At 36.5% G+C, this 21,754-nt stretch overlaps 2 protein-coding genes across 3 annotated transcripts in view; both read left to right on the top strand.

Moving 5' to 3' along the window:
- NR2C2 (nuclear receptor subfamily 2 group C member 2) overlaps positions 1-19,954 on the top strand; it is a 39,089-nt gene extending 19,135 nt beyond the window's left edge. For both annotated transcript variants that reach the window (XM_084214820.1, XM_084214819.1), the window contains exons 7-14: positions 230-323; positions 837-970; positions 3,583-3,760; positions 4,032-4,153; positions 4,669-4,808; positions 7,666-7,803; positions 9,298-9,403; positions 11,509-19,954. In XM_084214820.1, the coding sequence (XP_084070946.1) occupies positions 230-323; positions 837-970; positions 3,583-3,760; positions 4,032-4,153; positions 4,669-4,808; positions 7,666-7,803; positions 9,298-9,403; positions 11,509-11,683 (1,087 nt within the window). In that variant the 3' untranslated portion in view covers positions 11,684-19,954. The remainder of the gene's footprint in view (positions 1-229; positions 324-836; positions 971-3,582; positions 3,761-4,031; positions 4,154-4,668; positions 4,809-7,665; positions 7,804-9,297; positions 9,404-11,508) is intronic.
- A 247-nt stretch (positions 19,955-20,201) lies between these two features.
- On the top strand, positions 20,202-21,604 carry MRPS25 (mitochondrial ribosomal protein S25). The gene is made up of 4 exons (XM_084214722.1): positions 20,202-20,346; positions 20,467-20,573; positions 20,910-20,997; positions 21,221-21,604. Exons 1-4 carry the CDS (start codon positions 20,213-20,215, stop codon positions 21,405-21,407), a joined length of 516 nt encoding a protein of 171 aa, XP_084070848.1. The 5' UTR covers positions 20,202-20,212; the 3' UTR covers positions 21,408-21,604.
- The last annotated feature ends 150 nt before the right edge of the window (positions 21,605-21,754 follow it).

Genomic DNA, 21,754 nt, shown 5'->3' with positions numbered 1-21,754 from the left:
TCATTGTTTTTGCACTGGAGATTATAAGATCTTTCAGTCTTTCTGTCTTTCCAGCTACTGTTCGGGAACTGTTTCAGAAAGACTTAAGTCTTGTTAAATAAACTGTAAGCTTCACTAAATTGTTTATTTAAAAACTGGTAATTCTTTTTATGCTCTCATAAGTTGTTACACTTTCTTCTTATTAATGGAAAATACTGTTGATCATCAGATGTCTTATGCTTTTGAACAGGTCAGCCGGTCTTCTTGATCCAGGAATGCTTGTGAATATTCAGCAGCCTTTGATCAGGGATGATGGTACAGTCCTCCTAGCTGCTGATTCCAAGGTATTACTGGCTCACTTCAGTTCTGAGATATCTATTAATTTGTTCAGATTACTTTACCTATTGCACATAGTCTCAAATAGTTGTTGCTCTTGAGAAGATAAGGTTTTGCTAAGTGTGAAGAACCGTATAAATGGATATAATAAATTGATCAATAGGATTGTGGTTTCTTTTGGCAAGCATATTTCTGCAAAAGGTTAGCCACAGGTAGTTCTCAGTATGATGTCTCATCTGGGACTAGGATTGATAATTAGAATAGGATTTAAAGATAATTGAGAACCATTGTCCTTCCTGGCATTCAGGAATAAGGAAAAGGGGGAAAGGAACATAGGGGAAAAGGAACAAAAAGATTGAAAATGAGGAGGAAATTATATATGATATATTATATATTATGATATATATAATATATATATATCATGATATATTATATATGATATATATATATATTATGATATATTATATATTATGATATATTAACTATAATTTTGATTTACTAATACAGTGTTTCCTTTTTAGGCTGAAACAAGCCAGGGTGCCTTAGGAACACTAGCAAATGTTGTAACATCTCTTGCTAATCTCAGTGAGTCACTAAATAATGGAGATACTTCTGAAGTTCAGCAAGAAGAGCAATCTGCAAGTGAGATTACACGGTATGTATTTATATTTACATCTTATTTAGTAATTTGTGTTCTATGTGGTGTATCCTTGCACTTATTCATTAAAGGAATTTGCCATTGTTACACCAGACATAGTATAGATTGCCAGATTGCCCCTACTTTGAAACAAAATACCAGCTCTTCAGAAATCAGTTTTGGCTCTTGCCCTCTTGTGAAGAACTGTGTCCTGTGTTACAAATGTAGTGTTCTAAAGCTAGACCAGATTCGGTTCTCAGAAGAATAATCAATGACTAGTTTGTGACCTTGAAAGACACTGAGAATAGCAACATTTCAGTGCCATTTTATTTCACAGGTGTGTTTTATGTAAGCTTCTCCTGTGCAATGCTTGTGCCCTAAGCCCTGCGCTTTAAGAGTCTGTATTACAGCAGATTTATTTTTGAGATTGTGCTGCCATAAAATCTCTGGTAATGTAGATTTAGAAAGTGTTTGAAGTCTTTCTTTTCTTAATGAAAAAGATATGAAAAAGGAGCCTGGAATATTAAAATTTCCAGCACGACTTGAGATTTGCAAGGCTGGGATTTTTTTTTGTTGGATGTTTTTGGTTGTGTTTTTTGTGTGGGGAAGGAGAATGATTGAATTTAGCAGTATAGGTTAATATGACAAAATATTTGGACTCAAAGCTGTCCACTGTTTCTCGAAAAGAAGATTTTTAGGAGGAGCTTAACTGTCGTGGTATAAGAATGGTATTCTCCAATTTAATGTTCACACTTAAACTATGCTGCTACTTCCTCCCCCTCCGTCTCCAGTCAGAGGCACAAAAGACAGAGATCACAGGTTGAAATAGGAACAATTTACTGGAAAAGGCAATGTTTCCAGTAGCAAACAAAAGTAACAGCAAAATGAAACAGTAATAGCCACAACATTAATAACAAAAGGTATAAGAAAAATGATTTACACAGAAATGCCCCGGACAGTAAACAAATACCAGACCAATCTGCCCATTACACTGACTGAAAAACATCTCTCTGGTGGGAGAGAGAGAAAGCGCAAGAGCGAGAAGGACAATAATTAATGTCCATCTGGGCTGGCTGGGTTTAAAGGAAATATAATGGATAGTTCCACACATGAGAAAAACAAGATACTGTACCCAGAGAAGGAAAAATGCTCCTTTATTTCTATTAATTAAGGCTGCTAAGTCTTTCATTCAAACTCTTCAAGTGAAATGAATTAATATTTTAAAATACTTGACACTGCAATGTCAGCTTATGTCAACCTCTTACTCCTTCTTTAAAGCAGAAAAAAATTCATAAAAATACCTCTCCCCCAAAAAAATCTTAACTAAAAAAATGGCAAAGAAGCACTATACCATAATAATTTCCACTGATATGAAATTTGAACACAAAATTCTTCTTTACATTTAAGCGCTATTAATCCAAAGAGAATTGACAGTGATCTATTTGGGTAATGATCCAGCAACAGCTTGAGTATAAAGAAGACTAGGGACCAGTCTCTCTTGTGTTACTGTCATAAGACCTTTAAGGCTCTATGTATACTGGGAGATCAGGAGTGCCTGCCCGTATTTCATCTTAAGGGAAAGGAAATTCAGGCATGTTGTCTAGAGGAAAACCACACTGTTCTCCACTGTCCCAACAAGCTGGAGATCAGGGGTGGGGACAAGGGGAGGGACTTTGTTCTTCAGAATATATCTGGTCTGTAAGCCTCACCGAATCTGTGAGAAGGGGGAATAGTGAATGCTAAGTGCAAGAGGACATGCCCAGCGGACAACTAAGCTTCTCACAGCTGCTCCCTCAGTCCAGTGGGACTGGCAATAGAATCTGAAGGGTAAAAGTGAGAAAACTTGTGGGTTGAGAGAAAGTTTAATAGGTGAAGCAAAAGACACACACACAAGCAAAGTAAAGAAATTAATTCACTACCTTCCATGGGCAGTCAGGTGTTCAGCAACCTTCAGGATAGCAGAGCTCCAGCATGTGTAACAGTTACTTCCAAAGACAAATGCTCTCACTTCAAAGATCCCCTCACTTCCTCTTCCTCCTCCCTTCTTTATATAAGTGTGACATCACGAAGTATAGAATAATCCTTGTATCAGTTGGGGTTAGCTGTCCTGGATGTTTTACCTCCAAACTTCTTATGCACACCCAGCTTCCTCACTGAAGGGAGGACAAGAAGCAGAAAAGGCCTTTGTGCAAGCACTGCTATGCATAACAAAAACATCTCTATATTATCAGCATTGTTTTGAGTACATATCCAAAATATAGCCCCATACTAGCTACAGTGAAGAAAATTAACTCTATCCCAGCCACAACCAGCACAGCACAAGGCTCCTTTACTAGTACAAATGCTAGTATAAAACTATCAGAGTAGGATTTGCAGTATAAAATCCTTCCCTTACAGGGGAGATCTTTTAGGAGCAATATGTAGGTGCCTTTTTTTTTTTTTTTTATTAATGCCCAAAGGGCACAGAGGGACCAAATTGTAATGAAATGTCTGACCTTGTGTCATCCTAGAGTTCTTGTGCATGTTGCCTCTAAGTGGAAATATTTCATAGCATTTAATTTGAGCACTATGAATTTTTTAAGATCTAAGGAAGCACTCTTTCATTGTTGGCTTATTTTTTTATTTTTTAGGGCATTTGATACTTTGGCTAAAGCACTTAATACCACAGATGGTACAACAGCTCACAACTTGGCAGATGGGATGGATCCTACAGGAGGAGGGAATATTCATGTAATCAGTAGAGATCAGTCAACACCAATTATTGAAGTCGAGGGACCCCTACTTACAGATACACACGTCACGTTTAAGGTAGGTGCTTCTTTAAATGTCTTACTAAACAAACTAATGCTTAAGATGTATGAGCTCCTACATAACTTCTTGTCTCATATTCCCAATTTACATTCCTTGCCAGTAGTAATGAATTATTTAATACAATTTTCCTTTGACAACTTCTTGTCACACTGTTGATTGTGATGGACTCTGAGAGTAGTTTGAATGTTTTTGCTGGTTATTTCACCGATGATAAAAACTAGTTTATGTCTGAACTATATGTGTTGTACTGTCCTTTTATTTTTTGCAGCTGACAATGCCCAGTCCGATGCCAGAGTACCTTAATGTACACTACATCTGTGAGTCAGCATCACGACTCCTTTTCCTCTCTATGCACTGGGCTAGGTCCATACCTGCATTTCAAGCTCTTGGGTAAATGGACTCCATTTGAATGGTTTGCTTTTGAATGAATTTAAGCACTGATCTGAATGCTTCCCAGATATTTTGAACTTTTTAGTTACAATATTGTTTAATTTTTAATTAATATTTTAAAATGTGCGAAGACTATGCAATATTACCTGTTTTGAAGAATAAAATAGAGGATGGCAGAAGGGAGGGTAACTACAATATCTGATGTTACTGTGGCTACAAAAACTAAAGCCAAATCAAAAGCAAGCATTAATTTGTAGAAATTAAATGCTTGCTTTTGATACCTTACTAAAGAATTGATGAGCACCATTTCACAGATAACCCAGAATGGTTTCCCATAGTCTATAATTTCTTTTTGCTTCTTGAAATACTTGTAATATGCTAATATATGCCTGTTACCAAAAAGTTTTGCAATAGATTAATCCTTATTATGAATTGTTATATATAACATAATTATAGATAAGGCGATACCAAGCTGATATGCAAACTACCTAGTGTTGATTTTCTGCTGTTTATAGGCAGGACTGTAATACGAGCCTTGTGCGTGCCTGCTGGAACGAACTGTTTACCTTAGGGCTGGCACAGTGTGCACAGGTGATGAGTCTGTCCACTATCCTGGGAGCGATTGTCAACCACCTCCAGAACAGCATACAAGAAGGTATGTTACCAGTGCTGCTAACAATATAGGGACGTTTGGATAACATTGCTCACAAGGTGTTTCCCCATCATGGGCAGAATTGTTCACCAGGAACCAGGAGAAGGTGAAGCTTTCTCTTGCATAATTATCTTTCCCCTGGTGATTTACAGTTTTGTTGCACTATCCTCACAGAGATATCTGTGGGATAGAAGGGTCCATAGAGGAAGGGGGTCTTCTATGCCTGACTGATATTACCAAGAAAGACAGTACATCCTAAAATACTCCTTGGATGTGCTCAGAGGGTTTTCTTCCCATCCAGATGTATGTTTTTTCCTCTTAAAATAATGATATCCTCTTCCAAACCACACCAGACTTTTTCCTTCAGGAACTTTCCTTCTCCTCTTTGCAGTGTAAAAACACCGCCTTTGCCAATTATCACAACAAGCATATTCTTGCATGTATAATGGTTTTGGATATTACTGTAATGCAATAATGATTAATGTATTTTGAAGTGCCCTTGAAGCTTTAAGCAACCTAATTTCTTGACATTTTTAACAAGATGTATGTAATTTGATTTTTTGATTTAGTGTTGGTCTGTTGATAATAATGATTATATCTAGAATGGATGAAAATCTATTATATTTGCTTTTTTTTCATTCTTTAAAGATACTTCCAATCAATAGGATTGATTAGCATGAAAATAATAGTCACTGTTAAAGGGAGGAAAAAAACAATGCTAGCAGTTTTAAACTCTGCCAAGACAGCATAATACATGAGAACTACTTTAAATTTACATGCCCGTTAAAAGCAGTTATAGAATACTATTTGGTACCATTTTAAAATATTTTTTTATGGCGTCATTATTTTGCACACAGAAAAAATTAGAAAATAGTTTTTTACTGAGGAGAGTAAAGCAGATGTATTTTTCTACAGCTGAAGGATATTAACTATTTTTCCAGCTATCTTTTTTGTATATTTTATAGTTCTACAGTCAAGTTTTAATCTACTTTATTAGTTTTCATCATGATAAAGTAAATTAGACTGAAATTTGATTCTTTAATGGATAGTATGCTTTAATTGCTTTCACAATGAATATAGAGTTTTTTCTATAGAGTTTTGGTTTTGGGGTTTTTTTTGCTGGTTGGTTTTTGTTTGTTTTGGTTTGTTCTCTCATTTAAGAGGGCCTGGACAGTCCCAAAATACAACAGAGTGCTGCTCTTTTCCTGCACAGAGAGGCAAAAGTTGAAAGATCAGTAGGGAAACCTGCATATCGGATGTTCTATGCAAAGTTAGGCTTTATATCTGTTTCAGAATACACAGAGCTGTCTATTCCACCTTTGTTCCAAGCAGTGGAGAGGAGTAAGTGGCAGGGCTGTCACAACTGGTTCCACTTCTGTTCTTATGCATCAATATTGTAAAAAAAAAATTTGTTTTCTAGAACCTGTACTTGCACTCATACTGTGTTAGCTGAGACCAGCCAATAAAAGAGGATCATTAGTGTTATTTATCTGTTCTGCAAAGTTATCATGTTATATTGTGTATTATACCTTCAAAATTCAAAACAAAGTAAAGAAATTTCAGAACTTTATTCATTAGTGATGAAGCTATTTAGAAACTCTGGAATTCTAGTTTGCTTTTCCTGAGTTTTTCTGGACCATGTTTTCCCACTTAATATAGGAATAAAAATACTACATTATGTCTATCTTCATCCATCTTGAGTAACTAAACATTTGTATCACAATTAATGATTTAAGAAATGTAGATTATGATTTCATTCTTATTTCAAGACTGTGCAAAAAATGGTTCTTCTATTCATTTAATCTTCTTATTGCAGTTTCAGAAACCAGATCAAATCGTAATAAACTATGGCAAAGATTGTGTTTAAGCCACATGGAGTCTAAGCAATCCTATGCACTATTAGTTGTACAGAGAAAAATAAAATATTCAAATTAAAATTATATTAAATACTAGCATTGGAGATTATGACTGGAATAAAATTATTCTAATGTGTTTTTCAAGGAAAGGTTTTATCCCTTGTAAACTGACTTCTGAAGTTTGATAATAGTAATTATAAATTTTTTAAATTGTCTTAATGTATTCTTTAATGTTTTTTATTCCTTGACTAGTTTATAGATATGCAGTCCAATATAAAGATTTCTATTTACCAAAACAGAAATCTCTCCCTTCGTAGGTTAGCAGCTAATACCACTCACTCATAACAGATCTATAAATAAAATACATTTTTAAAATTGAAATTTCAAGATAGATTATGAACCCAATATAAGGAATGTGATCTTTCAAATGATGGAAGAATCTGTGTATGTGTATTTCAATGAATTTACCCTATCAGATGGGAAAAAGACTATTTACAACAGCTAATGAAAAGTTCACTCCTCAAAGTAGAGATAGAGGAGAAAGCAGCACTGTCATTACTGCTCTTGCATTCACTTTTGGAAAGGCTAATTCAATAATGTTTGAATTTAAAATTAGGGTCGTGTGTTAGCATTTGCTTTGTACTTCTGTTCATTCCCAGAATCACTCTAGCCATTTGTAGAATAATGCAGCATCATTTCATAATCTCTGCCCAGAACAGTACATCACTGGAAAAAGTTTGGTGTGGCAGATTATGCCATGCTGGCAACAGGATAACATTCTGTTGCTAGAATGTTCTTAAAATTGTTTGCTAGCTCTGGGTCTGACTCAGACTTTATAAATTCACTTTGCTTTCATAATAATTCAGGCCATCCTTACATGTTAAGTGATTCTAAGACAGCAAAAGACTTGCAAATATCACTTGACTTGGTTTATAAAACGTTATTTGTTAATATATTAGAAATGCTTGAGCTCAGATGAAATAGTAAGCAATATCTTTTTGTAGATAAACTTTCTGGCGACAGAATAAAGCAAGTCATGGAACACATCTGGAAACTTCAGGAGTTCTGTAACAGCATGGCCAAGCTTGATATTGATGGATATGAATATGCATACCTTAAAGCTATAGTCCTTTTTAGCCCTGGTAAGGAATTTAGTAACTGTATCTTTTTAAATAATAAGCCTTAATATGTAAATTCTTTAGCATTTTTTAAATGAGACTAATGTCTTGAGATGAGACTCACCTGTTAAGTTGCAGATAAAATTATTGTTTCATAATGATTATCATAATATGTGTCTTAAAATAACTTCAGCGCAACATATCCATGTTATTTACAGTTCCAATCTATCAGGTGTTTCCTGTATATCCATCCTAGAATATTAGATTCTCAAATTACCCCTAACTGAGAATCTATGAGTAATAAATTATCTGGAATGTGTGCTAGCAATATTAGTGAGGTAAATGGTGAGGGGGATTAGAAGAAATGCATTTTCCAAGTGGCAAAAAGAAATTTGCTTCGATTTTAGTATTTTTAATATACTTATAAGAGCAATAGCTGAAATATGAGCAGAAATACCTACTGTATATGAAACTTCCACAAAATCTCAAAAACTGAATGTAAAAAGGCTGTCTTCCATTTGTAACTAAAAAATGACAGCAGATAGCTAAAGCAGAGTTTCTGAAATATGAAAATTTACTCGAAGAAGACACTTGAGATTTTCTGGAATGATAAAGAAACTGGAAGTGGCAGTCTTTTCAGCAAAGATGGAAATGGTTCAAGGACACACAAAGGTTAATCTAAAACTGCTGACTGGCTGAGTAAAAGGGAAGGTTTTGCTCAGAAATGCATATTATTTATTTTAATTCAAAGGTATTTACCACTTTGTATTTAATAGAATACAAAGTAATAGGATATATTGCTATTGGTGTGTTTGCTTGGGGTTTTTTTGCATTGATAACTATTTTTCTCATTGTAATAAAACTTAATCAGAAGATACTTGTGTCCTGAAATGTTATTTTGATTTTTTTGGGGGGAGATTGTCCCATTAGAGTTAGGTTTATTAGAGCTTTTATTTGAGTTGGAAAAGCAAGAAACTATCCAAACTCAAGGTAGCTCTTTCCTATTTCAAGGGACAAGCAGTTTGGACACATGAATGAAGATATTTTGGCATACTAAGAGAGGTGATATTTTGTGGGTTTGCTTGTTTTTGCTCTGAGCACACAGCTGTCTGAGGAGTTGAGCCGGCTGGAATTAAAACATGAGACAGACTTGAGAAGATTAAGACATTGATCTATCAAGAAAATAACCCTAGATACTTCTTAGCCAGCCTAGTTAGAACAAATCACATGTTTAAATTTAAACAGACGAAGTTAAAAACAAATTCTGTGTCATTGGTACATACATACAGGCTTAATCTTTGTCCACTTTCTTATGGATACACACAGCTCTAGAGAGAAAAGCGAACAAGCTAATTCTGAAGCCAGGAAGTAAATGTTTACCTTTATACAGCTAGCATGTTAAACGTCACAATACCAGAGAAATATTTAATTGAAATTAAATGTGACAGTCTTATAAATACATTTATTTCACAATGTATAGGGAAACAATCGACATACAGAAATGTTTTGTTTCTTTAGATCACCCTGGTCTGACCAGTTCAACCCAAATAGAAAAATTCCAGGAGAAGGCACAGATGGAATTGCAGGACTATGTACAAAAAACCTATCCAGAAGATACTTATAGGTATTTATTTCTAAAGTACCCAAAGTAATGTTGTGGGCTGTAGCTAACAGAAGTACAAAATAATATCAAACCCTGGGGTTTGGGTTTTTTTCTGACTGCTGGTGAGAAAGAGCTAAAACCTAATTCATAAAAGCAGGTTTGTTTAAAGACATGTAGAAACAAGAACAGCTGTCTAGCTTCCTCCATGTAAATTAAATTTATTAGTACTTTCTTGGGTTTTGAGGGGTTTTTTTGAGACTCTCATAGTTGTGTTTAGAAAAGTAAACAGACTTATTTTTTAGAAGTTTGGGGAATAACTGCTTCAACTGACTAATTCACACTGCTTCTTTTTTCAAGTTATTTTAAAGTCCCTTTGACAACTAAAAGGTGATTATCATCCTTGATATGTTTTTTAAGTTGCATATGCAGAAAAATGTTAAAACTGTCAGTTATAGCCTTTGGAAAAACATATAACAAGGAACAATAACCATTTCTCAAACTTCTTTTTATAACAAATTCCCACGTCCTACTAATTTTCTCCTCTGGGTTTGGTTGGTTTTTATTTTAATTTCCAAGGACTTCTCTGAAATTATCGAGCTTGTTTTTTTCTCTTCTCAACTATTCTGTTTGCTATGTGCTAGAAACAATTACTGTATTTCCTAACAATCTCCATGAAAACTCAAAGTTCATCAACAAAATGATTCTCTGCACTATCAGGGAACTTCGCACCTCTGTCTGTAAGATATACTAGATCTTTTTTACTGTGAAAGGCACCCTCAGGTAAAGAAAAAATCCCATACACTTAAGGCACTGTCTGAGTGTGGAGTAACTAAAAAGAAGAAAAAAACCTGTCTGAAAAAGAGAGCTTATCCCATCTCTGTTTTCTGCACTGATCTTGCAGAATTAACACTGCGGTGCAATGAAAATAGGATTCTCTGCCTCAGAAATATCCTCAAATCCCACATTCTTCCATCTACAATTGAGGCCTTCTGGTTTGATTAGTGAGAGATGAATATCTACCATAAAACTAAATATAAAATTTCTTCCATATACTTACTTCTCATAATAGTGTCTCAGGGAAGAAAATCAAAGTTACATTCCCCAGTCAGTGTCTCGTATTTTACCTAATAGAGTCTCTATCTCCATGCTCACCTATAGACAAGTTTAGAGAACAAAAGTGTTTATTTCTGAGCAACTGAATGCTGGTAGAAATTGAGATAGGGGACTAGTGTTAGAATTTCCATAAAAACAACAGCATCGTTTGAATCTTTTTGCCCTGAAGTTTACAAGATGTGGTATATTAGCAGAATGGACCTTAGATATTTTCTACATAAATATTCAAGCATTTTCCAGAGCACCTATGGTCAGTGCTACCTGAGGTTTGCTTTTATATGGTTCTGGTTCAGAAAATTTATTTGGTTTAGCATTTGTCATGCACATCTGCCATATGAATGGCAGCAAAATGCTTTCATCACTGTCCTAAATTTTATATTAATGGGAAGTCTAGCATTTCAATACTGTCACTTCATTGTATTGGTTATCTGTTAACATCTTGGTAAATAAAACACCAGGGCAATTTGGGAATATTTATGCTTAACAGTACATTCCCCCAAATTCCTTCTCCCATCAGAAGCCGATTCTCTTTTTACATCCAACCCCCTTCCTGCTATCTCATTTGGCATGAAGTTGCTAGGGAACTGAGGACTATGCTGTTTATGGCTGAAATTTTAATTAAGCGTTGTACTCTTAGAATGGTGCAAATGTTCACACTAATCAACATGAATATTATTAGTCTCAGCATTGTTTGTCCAGAGCTGGGAATTTCAAAAGCAGGCCAAGAAAATTGTGTGTTTGTATGTACATGTTCTATCTACAAAGAATACTCCTGAATTAAGGGCATTAACTTGTCCCTTTCATTGGAAAACTACAAAGCTACTTAGCTTTCATTTTGCTTGCAGGATAGAACAGCAACCATTCTTTTTGTGGTGTAGCCAAATTAGCTTTAATTGCCTCTTTACGCCTATTCATGAATTATGGTAATAATAAAGGCAGATCCAGCTCTTTAGCCATAGAGTATCTTAAACTGGTCTTACATGTATTTATAATCCACTGAACTTCTTTTTCAGGCTAGCCCGGATCCTAGTTCGCCTGCCAGCACTTAGACTGATGAGCTCTAGCATCACTGAGGAACTGTTTTTCACAGGTCTCATTGGAAATGTTCCCATTGACAGCATAATCCCCTACATTCTCAAAATGGAAACAGCAGAATATAATGGTCAAATAACTGGCACGTCTGCATAGAGGGAAAAACGTAATTTGAGGGATTGAAGTAATTTTCACAAAACCCGTATAATTACGAAGTTAAAAGAGTAGTGTTTCGGTGTGTGCAGATAATTCTGATTTGTTATCAGTTTCCTGACAGATTTCTCCTTGTCTTTTTTTGATGTTGACAAAATTTAAAGCAGCTATTAAAAGACCTATTATAGGACCTTTCCTGCCACAAGGAATATTTTGGATGCCTTTCATTTAAAAGGCCATAGATTACTGAACATACTTTTCACATGCTTTGTATTTAGAAACTATCAGTGGTTAAAAGAATTTTATAATATCAGAGTAGTAATAAAATTACTTTAAAAGTAAAAAGAACAATATGTACATATTTAAAAATATCCTTGGAATGAATGTCTAGCAAATGCCAGGGTATAATACTAGCACTTTGTAATCACTTCTTGTCAGAGCAACAGCATCATCAACATCCTGCGTATGAGTATGGAAAATGAAAAAAATGCATATGTCCTTAGTCAAAATGCTAGTGATTTTTGTAAAAATGTAGAATGCTAAAGGAGACAATCATTTAATCTACAAAAAGTCACTTGCTGTTATGTTATGCATGAAATATTAATGTGGATTCTTAAATCAGATATCCACATCATATAAAACTATATCTGTTAAATTAGTGCAGTTGTAATACACGGTACAGTGCAGTCATAGTGACTGTTATGTGCTACAGGAATTCCCCACACTAAAGAAAAAAAGTGTTTGTCACAATAATGATTAAATATGCAGGTTCCTTAAAGTGTTTATTCAGACAAACACAATCATGACAAATGTTATTCTAAGAAGCAGCCTTTTGACTTTGGGGAAAATCAGTCATTAACTGGAAGAGCAGTAATTTTCAAATAGAGCTGTGTGATGCTCTTTGAGTATGCTCTTTGCATGCTCCAAATTTATTCCTCTTCTCTGTACTTTGAACACCCTCATAATGTAGCCACAGGGTACAATTTAAGACCTGAAATGTCTAGCACCTCTGGTTGTCAGCAAGAGTTTATTACAAAGCTCTCTCACTTTATTTCTCCCTCCCTCCCTCACAAAGCACTCCCGGTTTTGCAGTGTTCTCAACTTTCCTGTCACTCACTTTGAAATTAAAAGATAGCTAGGATTTACTCTCACTCACGTACAATTGCAGTTGATGACTGATGCACCATGGAGGTATAAAATGAACTACTTTTTAAATTGTCTCAAGTGATGAGCAATCAACATGTTTGCTAGTAGTACTGGCCATTGGCTTCTAGCATAGGTTTCATTTTAGTAAAACTTACTATTATGGCTGTTCAGTATTTTAAAATCAAAGTTTTCTTTTTAAGTCATAGCAATTAATACCTTCATCTGATCCTGGCACATTAGATGCATTAATTATTTTAATTATTTGTGTGTTAGAGGCATTCTTACTTTAGTAGATTTATGTGACAAAACTTATCTAATGGTAAGTTCAGCACTTTGGTTTTTCTTCTGTTATTGATATTTATTTAGAAACATCAACTAAGTTGGTGTTTGTGACTTCTCAGAGTCTGAATTGTAGCCAAAAGACCTTAAGCAGCTTTAGATGAGGCTTCTAAAGTAACAAAAAGAACTTGTATACTTCATGTTTGTTAGGAGGCTGATATTTGTAGCACTTACTGTGACACAAATGACTATTTAATTTTAGCTTCTAGATGCATTAGTCTTCTATAGTTACTATTTTTAGTACATTCAGAATCTTCTTTTCTCAGAAGGGTATTACAGAGTCGAGTATCCATGCAGAGATTTGTAATACTTCACTTGTATCTGTCTTAGCTTTTGCTATAGCAAACGAAATTGTCATATTGTTCATGGGATGGAAAGTCTGCTCTCTACACATGAAGTCAGCTGGACTTCAGCTTTTAGTACAAACCATTTGATTGTAGCGTAACTGCTGTGGGATTGTGTAAGTACTTCTGCTGCACAGTCCTTATGTTAAGGGTATACAACTTAAAAATTAAAAGTGATTAATCAGAAACAGTAGCTACCTTAGAAAAAGTAGTGGCTGCTTTTGTTAAAATTTAAAATTTTACTAGATTATGTCATTGTTCTACAAGAAGAATGCATTGAAATATTTTGAAATTTTTAATTGCCAGAAGGATTACAGAACTTACTTGCTTTCAGAATTTATTAAAAATTATTTAAGCAGATAAGAAAGCCTTTTAATGGTAAATGATATAGTCCTTAGCACAAAAACTAGCCACTGGAATATTTAGTTTCAGATCCCAATACATACCAGCTAGCTTCTGCTTGACAAACATCATTTCAACTTCCAATTTTTCAAGTAAAAGTGCCCCATTTTCTGTGTGAAAATTTGTTTGTAATCTTTATTACTTGTGATAATAACAATTCAGGAAAGAAAGGCATTTTAGTTTTTTGGGAACAAAGCAATCACACAAAATAAAATAAAATGTGTGCCTTGCATTACATATGTAAATCGAAACAATAAATATCATGCTGTTCTGTTTACAAATAAACTACACTCCCCACAAATGCAAGGCCACATAATTATATCCTTGTTCAAACCCTCCTAGTTACTTACTCTGCAAATAGTTATTAAATAGCTTATTAGGGATAAAATATTAATTTTTGTAAACTAAGTAATAACCATGCAATCCATAGTTGTGCATGCATTTACCAGATTAAATGAAGCAGTTCCATCCTTAAGATTTGGATATTGCCACCTAAAAGCGACAAAGTCCCTCTCTGTGTAGCATCATAAGCATGATTTGCTAGCTTGCAGAGGTCAGAACCAAGCTACATAGTTCTGATGCCATTAACAAAAAGTACTCTTTCTAACTATACACTATTTTGATTCCAAGACTAACATTTTGGATTGTAGAAATTTGAACTTATGTGCGTGCCTGGGCTGTTTCCTACACGGAAAAAAGACTTTGGGCTTCCCCTCTTTGAACTTCACATGGTTCCCCTTGGCCCATTTCTCCCCATAACAATCCCTCTCAGTGGCAGTAGGATCCTGTGATGCACATAGTGCAGCTCCACAATCAAGCAAGCTTTGCACAGTCTCTGCAGAAAATAATATTGCATAGTTCTTGGAATTTCTGAGGTTTGTTCCATCCCTCCTGCAGTGACTGGAAGATGGTAACAAGCTAATCTTAGTGGCTTTACTGTTAAATTAGTTTTGGGTATTTTTCTCCTTTGAAAGTGCAAACTTTTCCTTATTAATATGGGATAGGAGAGTTTTTTAATATTGTAAAAAATATTGAAGAACTATTTCTTGAATATTAAATATAGAAATAGCTTGTTTTCATAAAGGTGAAATTTAAATGCCAAACTTGTTTTCACAAGAACCTGGAGTCAAACTATCACAGTCACAAAGTGATTCTAGGAAAAGTTTATCTCACTGAAGCTCTACTTAGTGCCAAAATTTATTCTCTTCAGAAGTTTTGAGGTTCTGTTTCTGCTGCTCTTCAAATGAAAATATTTTAACTTGGCAGAAATACAGTAATAAATTATCTGATTAAATTTATCTGACCCTAAGCAAATGTGTATACTAGTCACAATTCAGTCAGACAAATGTTAGAATTCTGTGCTGACTGAGACTGGGGCATGATAATGAGGCAGTAATGTCCACTGTGCTTCATTTGTTTTCCAACTCTTTGCAAAGGAACTGGATTTCAGTCTTGTAGATAAAAAGCATTTGGGACTAGCTTTGTCATAATGATTTTAGTTGCATTTTTGACATATGTAGGAAGGTATACTCTTTTCTTCCTTTTATTTACTTATATTGGACTGTAGAGTCAGAAGTAATACCGTGTACAAAAGTAATCTTTCTCAGCCTATTTACATTGCTTATAAATTGTCTGCAATGCTTTTGCTGTCTGTGGAGTTACTCTGGCATAAAACTGGTAGAGGAGGAAAAAATTATCTCCAAGGAGAGATCCTTCTAAGAAGTGATACAAGGCTTTATTTTAGCTGCCTTAAAATGTTAGATCACTAAGAAGGCTTAGTTTTCAGAGCACACTGTGGCAATAGACTGTTGTTGCTCTCCACTGATTAGCTGGCGTCATTTGCCAAGTCTCCTTTCACCATCTTCTGAAGCCCATGGCCCCCAGACAGCCATGACGACTCTGGTGAGGAGCTCTGGCTCCAGGTCTGTGTGCAGAATCCAGCAGTTCTGCATTGCCATTACAGTTCCCTTTGGCAAAGGGCACATTCTGAGGCTGCCACAGAGAAACCAAGCCAGGGCTGAAGCTCCCAGGTGAAATCAGTTTCCTGACTCTTATTTCTCCTTTGGCAGAGACTGTGTTTTTTTTATTGTTCTGTATAGTACACAGAACTCACAGATTCCTGAATTATTTAACTGAGAATACTGCAGGTGTCAGTAGATTTTCCTGCCCATTAAAGTTCAGACAGTAGTTAGGATTCTTTCTTGATTACCTGTTGTTTATTTAGTAAAAGACAATTAAAAGAAAATAGCACCAAATAGCATGACTAGCAGAGGGTTTCAGGAACACAGTTTAACCAGGAAGACAGAACAGTGACAAAGCAGTGACAAAGCAGCTTCCTTGGCTAACAGCACCAGTCAGGGCCCTGTTTGAATCAGGAGAAGTGAGCAGTAGAACTGATAGGTCAGTCAGACACAGAGGTGTACCAGCACACATCTACTGGATGATACTATCCTGTAAAGAACAAAAACGTTGATTTTCTATTTGAGATCCCTCTCTTGTTCCCCTGTTACTCTTAATAGTGCAAAACCAGGGGGTTTTTTCACCTACTCTGGTCCATAAGAGGAAAAGCATAAATGCCAGAAAACACAGGCAGATTCCCACCTGTTCCCGGGGTTTGCCACACTGGCCATACAGCAACAGAAGAGCTTTTGCGGTAGTTGGCTTTGGTGATAAGCATTGGCCAGCTGACAACAGCACACAACAGTGTGCAGTCCTAACAGCTCCAAACATCTAAGAAGGATCAGCAAAGTGAGAGCATGGTCACCCTAGAGAGGAAAGTGAGGGGCAGAGGAAGGACAAATTGCCAGCATCTACTGGATCTTGAATGACAGTTTAGAAGCAGCTTTATAGGAAAAATTACCCAGAGGGGATGGCAAAGGAGAGAGAATGAAAGCATTTACTTTTTGCACCTTTTATTCTGAAGTTGCTGAGTCATTTTAACAGTAAATACTCCTGAATTAAGTTCAGACTTATTGTTTGATGCTATTAGCCCTTCTTGTTAGATAATGCTACAACCCTACTTCAGCTGCAGTCAGTGTTATCAACATATGGGAAATCATTTGTGAAAAAAAAATTTAGAACATTATTTATACTGGGATTACAAGTTAAAGTAAAATTCTTTGTAAAGTTTAGATGCTCTAAGTTTAAGCATCTGAAGTTTAGATGTTTTTTATTGTGAAGTCATGCTGAGTTCATCACCGGTAATACTGTTGCAATGTTCCATTAATGCCCACAATCTGTTCAGTCCTCTGAGTTACATGAATGCTTTGAAAATGGCTTATTATTGTTAAATTCCTGCCTCTCTTTTTAAAGGGTTTGATAGAGTTGTACATGTCTATTTTGTGCCTCCCACCATTGTGCATTTCTGCATGTTCAGTTCTAGAACTCACTCGAGCAGCTGATGCATATGTACATAGCTGTATGTATGTGTGTATGAATGTACATGTTTATACCTGTCTAAATATATTCTGTACAGTGTATAGGAAATGTGTAGTGTATGTATATATGTACAGATAGGGAGCCATTATTCATCTATTCTATGTGCTAATTTTTTTTATTCATTTGCTAATCCAGAGCTTCCTAATTTGGTGAATCCTCACAAATTTCAGAGCTTTGCACCTTTTTTTCTAAACCAGTCTGAATTCACTATTTGCTGTTCAAAATTAATTTTCTGGCTTTTACATTGTTTTCTTCACCTTTTCTCATTTGACCTGTAGAGGTCTGCCAGTCCTCTTGAGCATATAATGCCTTTTAAAAATAATGAATAAATAACTATAGTCATAGAAAATGCTTCCCTGCTCATTATATACTCATTCTCTTCCAGCCCTCCTGAGATACTTTTGTAAAGTAGTATTTTTTGTGAAGCTCGGTAAGAGACTGATTTTTTTCTTTTAAGTCTTCATCTGTGGCTAATTGAAAGTAAACCAAGTTGCCATCTATCACTGAACTGCAACACACAGAACAGGAGGTAATGGATGCTGTTTAAGAAATCAGTAGTCATACTGTCATAGTGATCTCCAAGCTGTGACTTAGAGACTGTGTGCTCTGGTCAGTGAAACAGCAGCTCTGGTACAATGGTAATTAAATAGTAGGGACATTGCAGGTAGTTTATTTCTTAGCAAGCATCAAGGCATCTTCAGGATTTTCACAATGCATTTCAAGTGAATATTCACTTTCCAAAGTTTATTTTTATTTTCCAGCCTAAACTGAACACAGCTAGTTTCCTAATTTAGTTGTCAGACTAATGTCTCTTTCCACACTCTGTCCTCTCCTGGGTCTGCAATATGTGCAGCTCCTGCACTGCCTGTGACAGACCCACTGTCCATGTGGGACCTGAACACACAATTGGGAAATGAGATGTGGAGTAAGACAATTTCTTATTCATAATGAGGACTCAAACATTTACATTATCAAAGCTTGTTCTTCTTCCCTTTTGATGAAGCTAAAAAGGAAGCCTTCCATAATGTAAATCACTTAACTGTGGGTTTTTAAAAAAAGCTTTTAACAGACCATGCAGGGCAGTAGTTCAGCAAGTCTTGTTTCTGTCATTAAAAAAGTGAAATAGAATTTTTCTGGACATTTATTTCCACCTTTTGTGCTCGCTGTGGCAAAGACTTGTGTATGTTCAATCCAATAATAAGACACTAATCAAAATAACATGAACTTTGTGCATGCTTAAAGTGAAGCACAAGTCTGAGGAAATTTTGGAAAGTTTGCTATGGAAAATGCTGAGAATGTTCTCTTTCTTGGTGTATTGGTTAGTGAGCATTTGTAAGCTTTTATTTCAAATATAGGAATAAACCTGTAGCATTTCAAAACCTTATTTCTATGATTTTCAGCAGGAAAAATATGTAAATTAATGTCAGGAATTCCTGTGACAGATGTTCCTTCATTGGTGTCTGGACAATTGGTGGTTTTTGAATGCTTGCTTTCCTCTTTAAAGGTTAATAGAAACCTGAAAGTCTATTAAAGTCACTGTACTGCAGGAACAGTTTTAAAGTTTAGGAAGCCAATTGGGGCATTAATACAAGATTGAATCTGTTTAAAAACTCAACTGTGAATTCAGGAGAAAAAAAAAGGCAAAGTTCAGTGAAACCAAATGTGTTATATCCACATTTGAATTGTTTGTATTCTGAAGGACAAAATGTGCTCAAATTTAATGGCAGTAAAGGCTCTGCAATAACACAACACAGGTCCATTTTACAGTATTTTCATGATTGCGGGTTAAAGTAGGACTGAGCAAATTTAAAACAAAAAAGCATAGTCTTTAAGAAGAAAACATTTTACTTACAGACTGTATATGTTAAATTTTCCATATATGGAATCAAGATCAAAAGTTGGAGTATTTTTAATAATTAATCTGTACTCTGAAATACACTGGAAGCCAGTGTTCATAGTTTCCTAACTGAAAACTGCACAGTTGTATCTGTATTGGCATACAAGGGAGTGCTGAGCTCCTAAAAAACAGCACATTTTTATAAAAGGAAGCATTTACTTTCAGTTCCTTGGGATATTTTCTGGAAGTCTCTATTCCTTATAATTTAGAAAACTACTGTTTATTTTAAAAACTGCAAAAGTTTTTAATTTCTCACGGCTTCTTTTGTGAAATCAGTATTGTTGTGTGTGGCAGCATTTAAAAATAATAGCATGTTCTTTTTTAAAACTAAATTTTATATCCAGACAATGTCTTCAGTCACAAAGAGGAATTTGCATTGTTGTGTTTGTATATAGAGTATTGCAGTGCATGATTTAGCTTATGCATTTTATTAAATGCTGTTGTGATATTATATTGTTGCGGTTAATACTAGTAGCTAAATGAGGTTTCTACCATTAAAGTGAATTACAAATATAATTGCATTCTTGAGTTTTATTTTGAAATTCATTTAAGTTTCTCTTGAACAGAGAGCTGTCTAAGCCAAATACATAATTTACTATCTTTTAGGGAGAAACAGCACTTTGCCTTCACCACAGTGATTATCTTACGAGAGATTTAACCGGGTCTGGTATAGAAAAGAAATCCCATTAACTTACTGACTCCAAGGAGCTTCTCCAGGAGGAGAGAGGGCTTTTCCTAAGGTTTTAATTCATCGTGAACAGAAAAGCTTTGAGTAGCCCCAAAGCTGTCGCTGCGGCGCGCGGGGCCCCTCACGGCCGCTCGCGCCCCTCACGGCCCCTCGCGCCGCCGGGCCCGGGCACAGCGCGCGCCCTCCGCGGGCACTGCCGGCGACGTGATGGGCGGGGCGGAGGAGCCTCCGCCAGGGGGCGCGCGGGAGCGCTGCCTCCCCTTCCGGCCGCCGCCGCGATGCCGATGAAGGGCCGCTTCCCGGTGCGCCGGACCTTGCAGTACCTCAGCCAGGGCGACGTCGTGTTCAAGAGCTCGGTGAAGGTGATGACCGTGAACTACAACACGGCGGGAGAACTGAGCGAAGGCGCAAGGTGAGTGCGGAGCGCGGCGGGAGCGCGGGCTGCCCCTGCAAAGACACCGGGGCTTGCGCGGGCCGAGCCCTCCACAGCGTCAACAGGCCAGCCCTTGTGCGCTTTTCTCTTTCCTTCCAGAAAGTTCGTGTTTTTCAACATCCCCCAGATCCAGTACAAGAACCCCTGGGTGCAGATCATGCTGTTCAGGAACATGACTCCCTCGCCGTTCCTCCGGTTCTACCTGGGTAGGTGGTGCCAGCCGCGGGGACCGCAGGAGCCGCCGAGTGGTGGCTGGGTCGCGCCGGCAGCGTGGTTACCGCCGCGCCTGTGCCGTTCTCACTCGGCCCTGCTTAGGCTGCTGCAGGGAAAGAAGCTGCTTGATCGGAAAAGAGCTTTAGCCGTTAGCAGCTCCCCTAGACTCACCCTCATGGAGATTTTGCTTTTCCACTTAAAATATTACATTACACATTAACCGCAGGACGGAGGTAGATCCTTCATTCCTATGTGTTTAAAGCCTCTCTAAATGGCATGCAGGAGGAAGTGGAAGTATTTGATACACTATTATGAATTTTTCTTGACAGACAGTGGAGAACAAGTTTTGGTTGACGTGGAAGATAAAACCAACAAAGAAATAACAGAGCACATTAAAAAAATCCTGGGGAAAAGCAAGTAAGTAGCATGCAGTAAGCTAATATATCATCTAGCATACATATTACAAACTTTTGTGGAATACAGAAGGAAATACTACTTCTCCTGGATGAAACTGGCACAAGCAAGGTAAAGTCCACAAGGTAGGAACTGTAAATCCATCTTTCTGATAACGTGGGTCCAGGGAAGGGAGAGGAAATATTGCAAGTCAGACTTCTGATAGTAACAAACATCTCTTTTCTAGAGAAATGCTTGAAAAAGAAGAAAGAGAAAGGCAAAAACTATCACATCCAGCAACCTTTGGGCCCAAGAAGTATCATCTGCGAGAATGCATGTGTGAGATTGAAGGCCAAGTTCCCTGCCCTGCTTTTGTACCATTGCCCAAAGAGATGAGGGGAAAATACAAAGCTGCTATGAAAAATGAGGCATGAGCCTGACATTTTAAGATCTCAAGTCATACAGCTGTTTTTCCTCAGGGCTGGACAATGAAGGTGCTTCAGTGAGAGACAAGAGCCAGCAGTTCCTGGGAACAGGAACAAGCAGATTCATTCAATACAGACAACTCTGCCTCATAAGCCTTCTTACATCTGCAACTAGAATTATTAAGTGAAAAATAAATAAAAGTTAAAACTGGCATAAAGGAAAGCTGTGGTTCTACGAAGTAGCGCAAGTCACCACTGGAAAACAAAATTAATATAGTCTTATTTTTCTTATTCATGCCTGCAGGTAGCCAGTTACAGCTCATGTTTTATTTGGGATAGAGAGGCTAGACTAAAAA

The sequence above is a fragment of the Fringilla coelebs genome (genome assembly GCF_963513975.1).
Source record: "Fringilla coelebs genome assembly, chromosome: 13".
Lineage (NCBI taxonomy): Eukaryota > Metazoa > Chordata > Aves > Passeriformes > Fringillidae > Fringilla > Fringilla coelebs.
Note: the sequence above shows the minus strand (reverse complement) of the source record. Positions and strands in the feature narration are given on the sequence as shown.

Excerpts from the sequence above, each read along its gene's own strand:
- MRPS25 (XM_084214722.1), top strand. The coding sequence starts at position 20,213 with ATGCCGATGAAGGGCCGCTTCCCGGTGCGCCGGACCTTGCAGTACCTC. Across the intron at positions 20,347-20,466 it reads GAACTGAGCGAAGGCGCAAG|AAAGTTCGTGTTTTTCAACA; the intron begins GTGAGTGCGGAG and ends CTTTCCTTCCAG. Across the intron at positions 20,998-21,220 it reads AAAATCCTGGGGAAAAGCAA|AGAAATGCTTGAAAAAGAAG; the intron begins GTAAGTAGCATG and ends TCTCTTTTCTAG.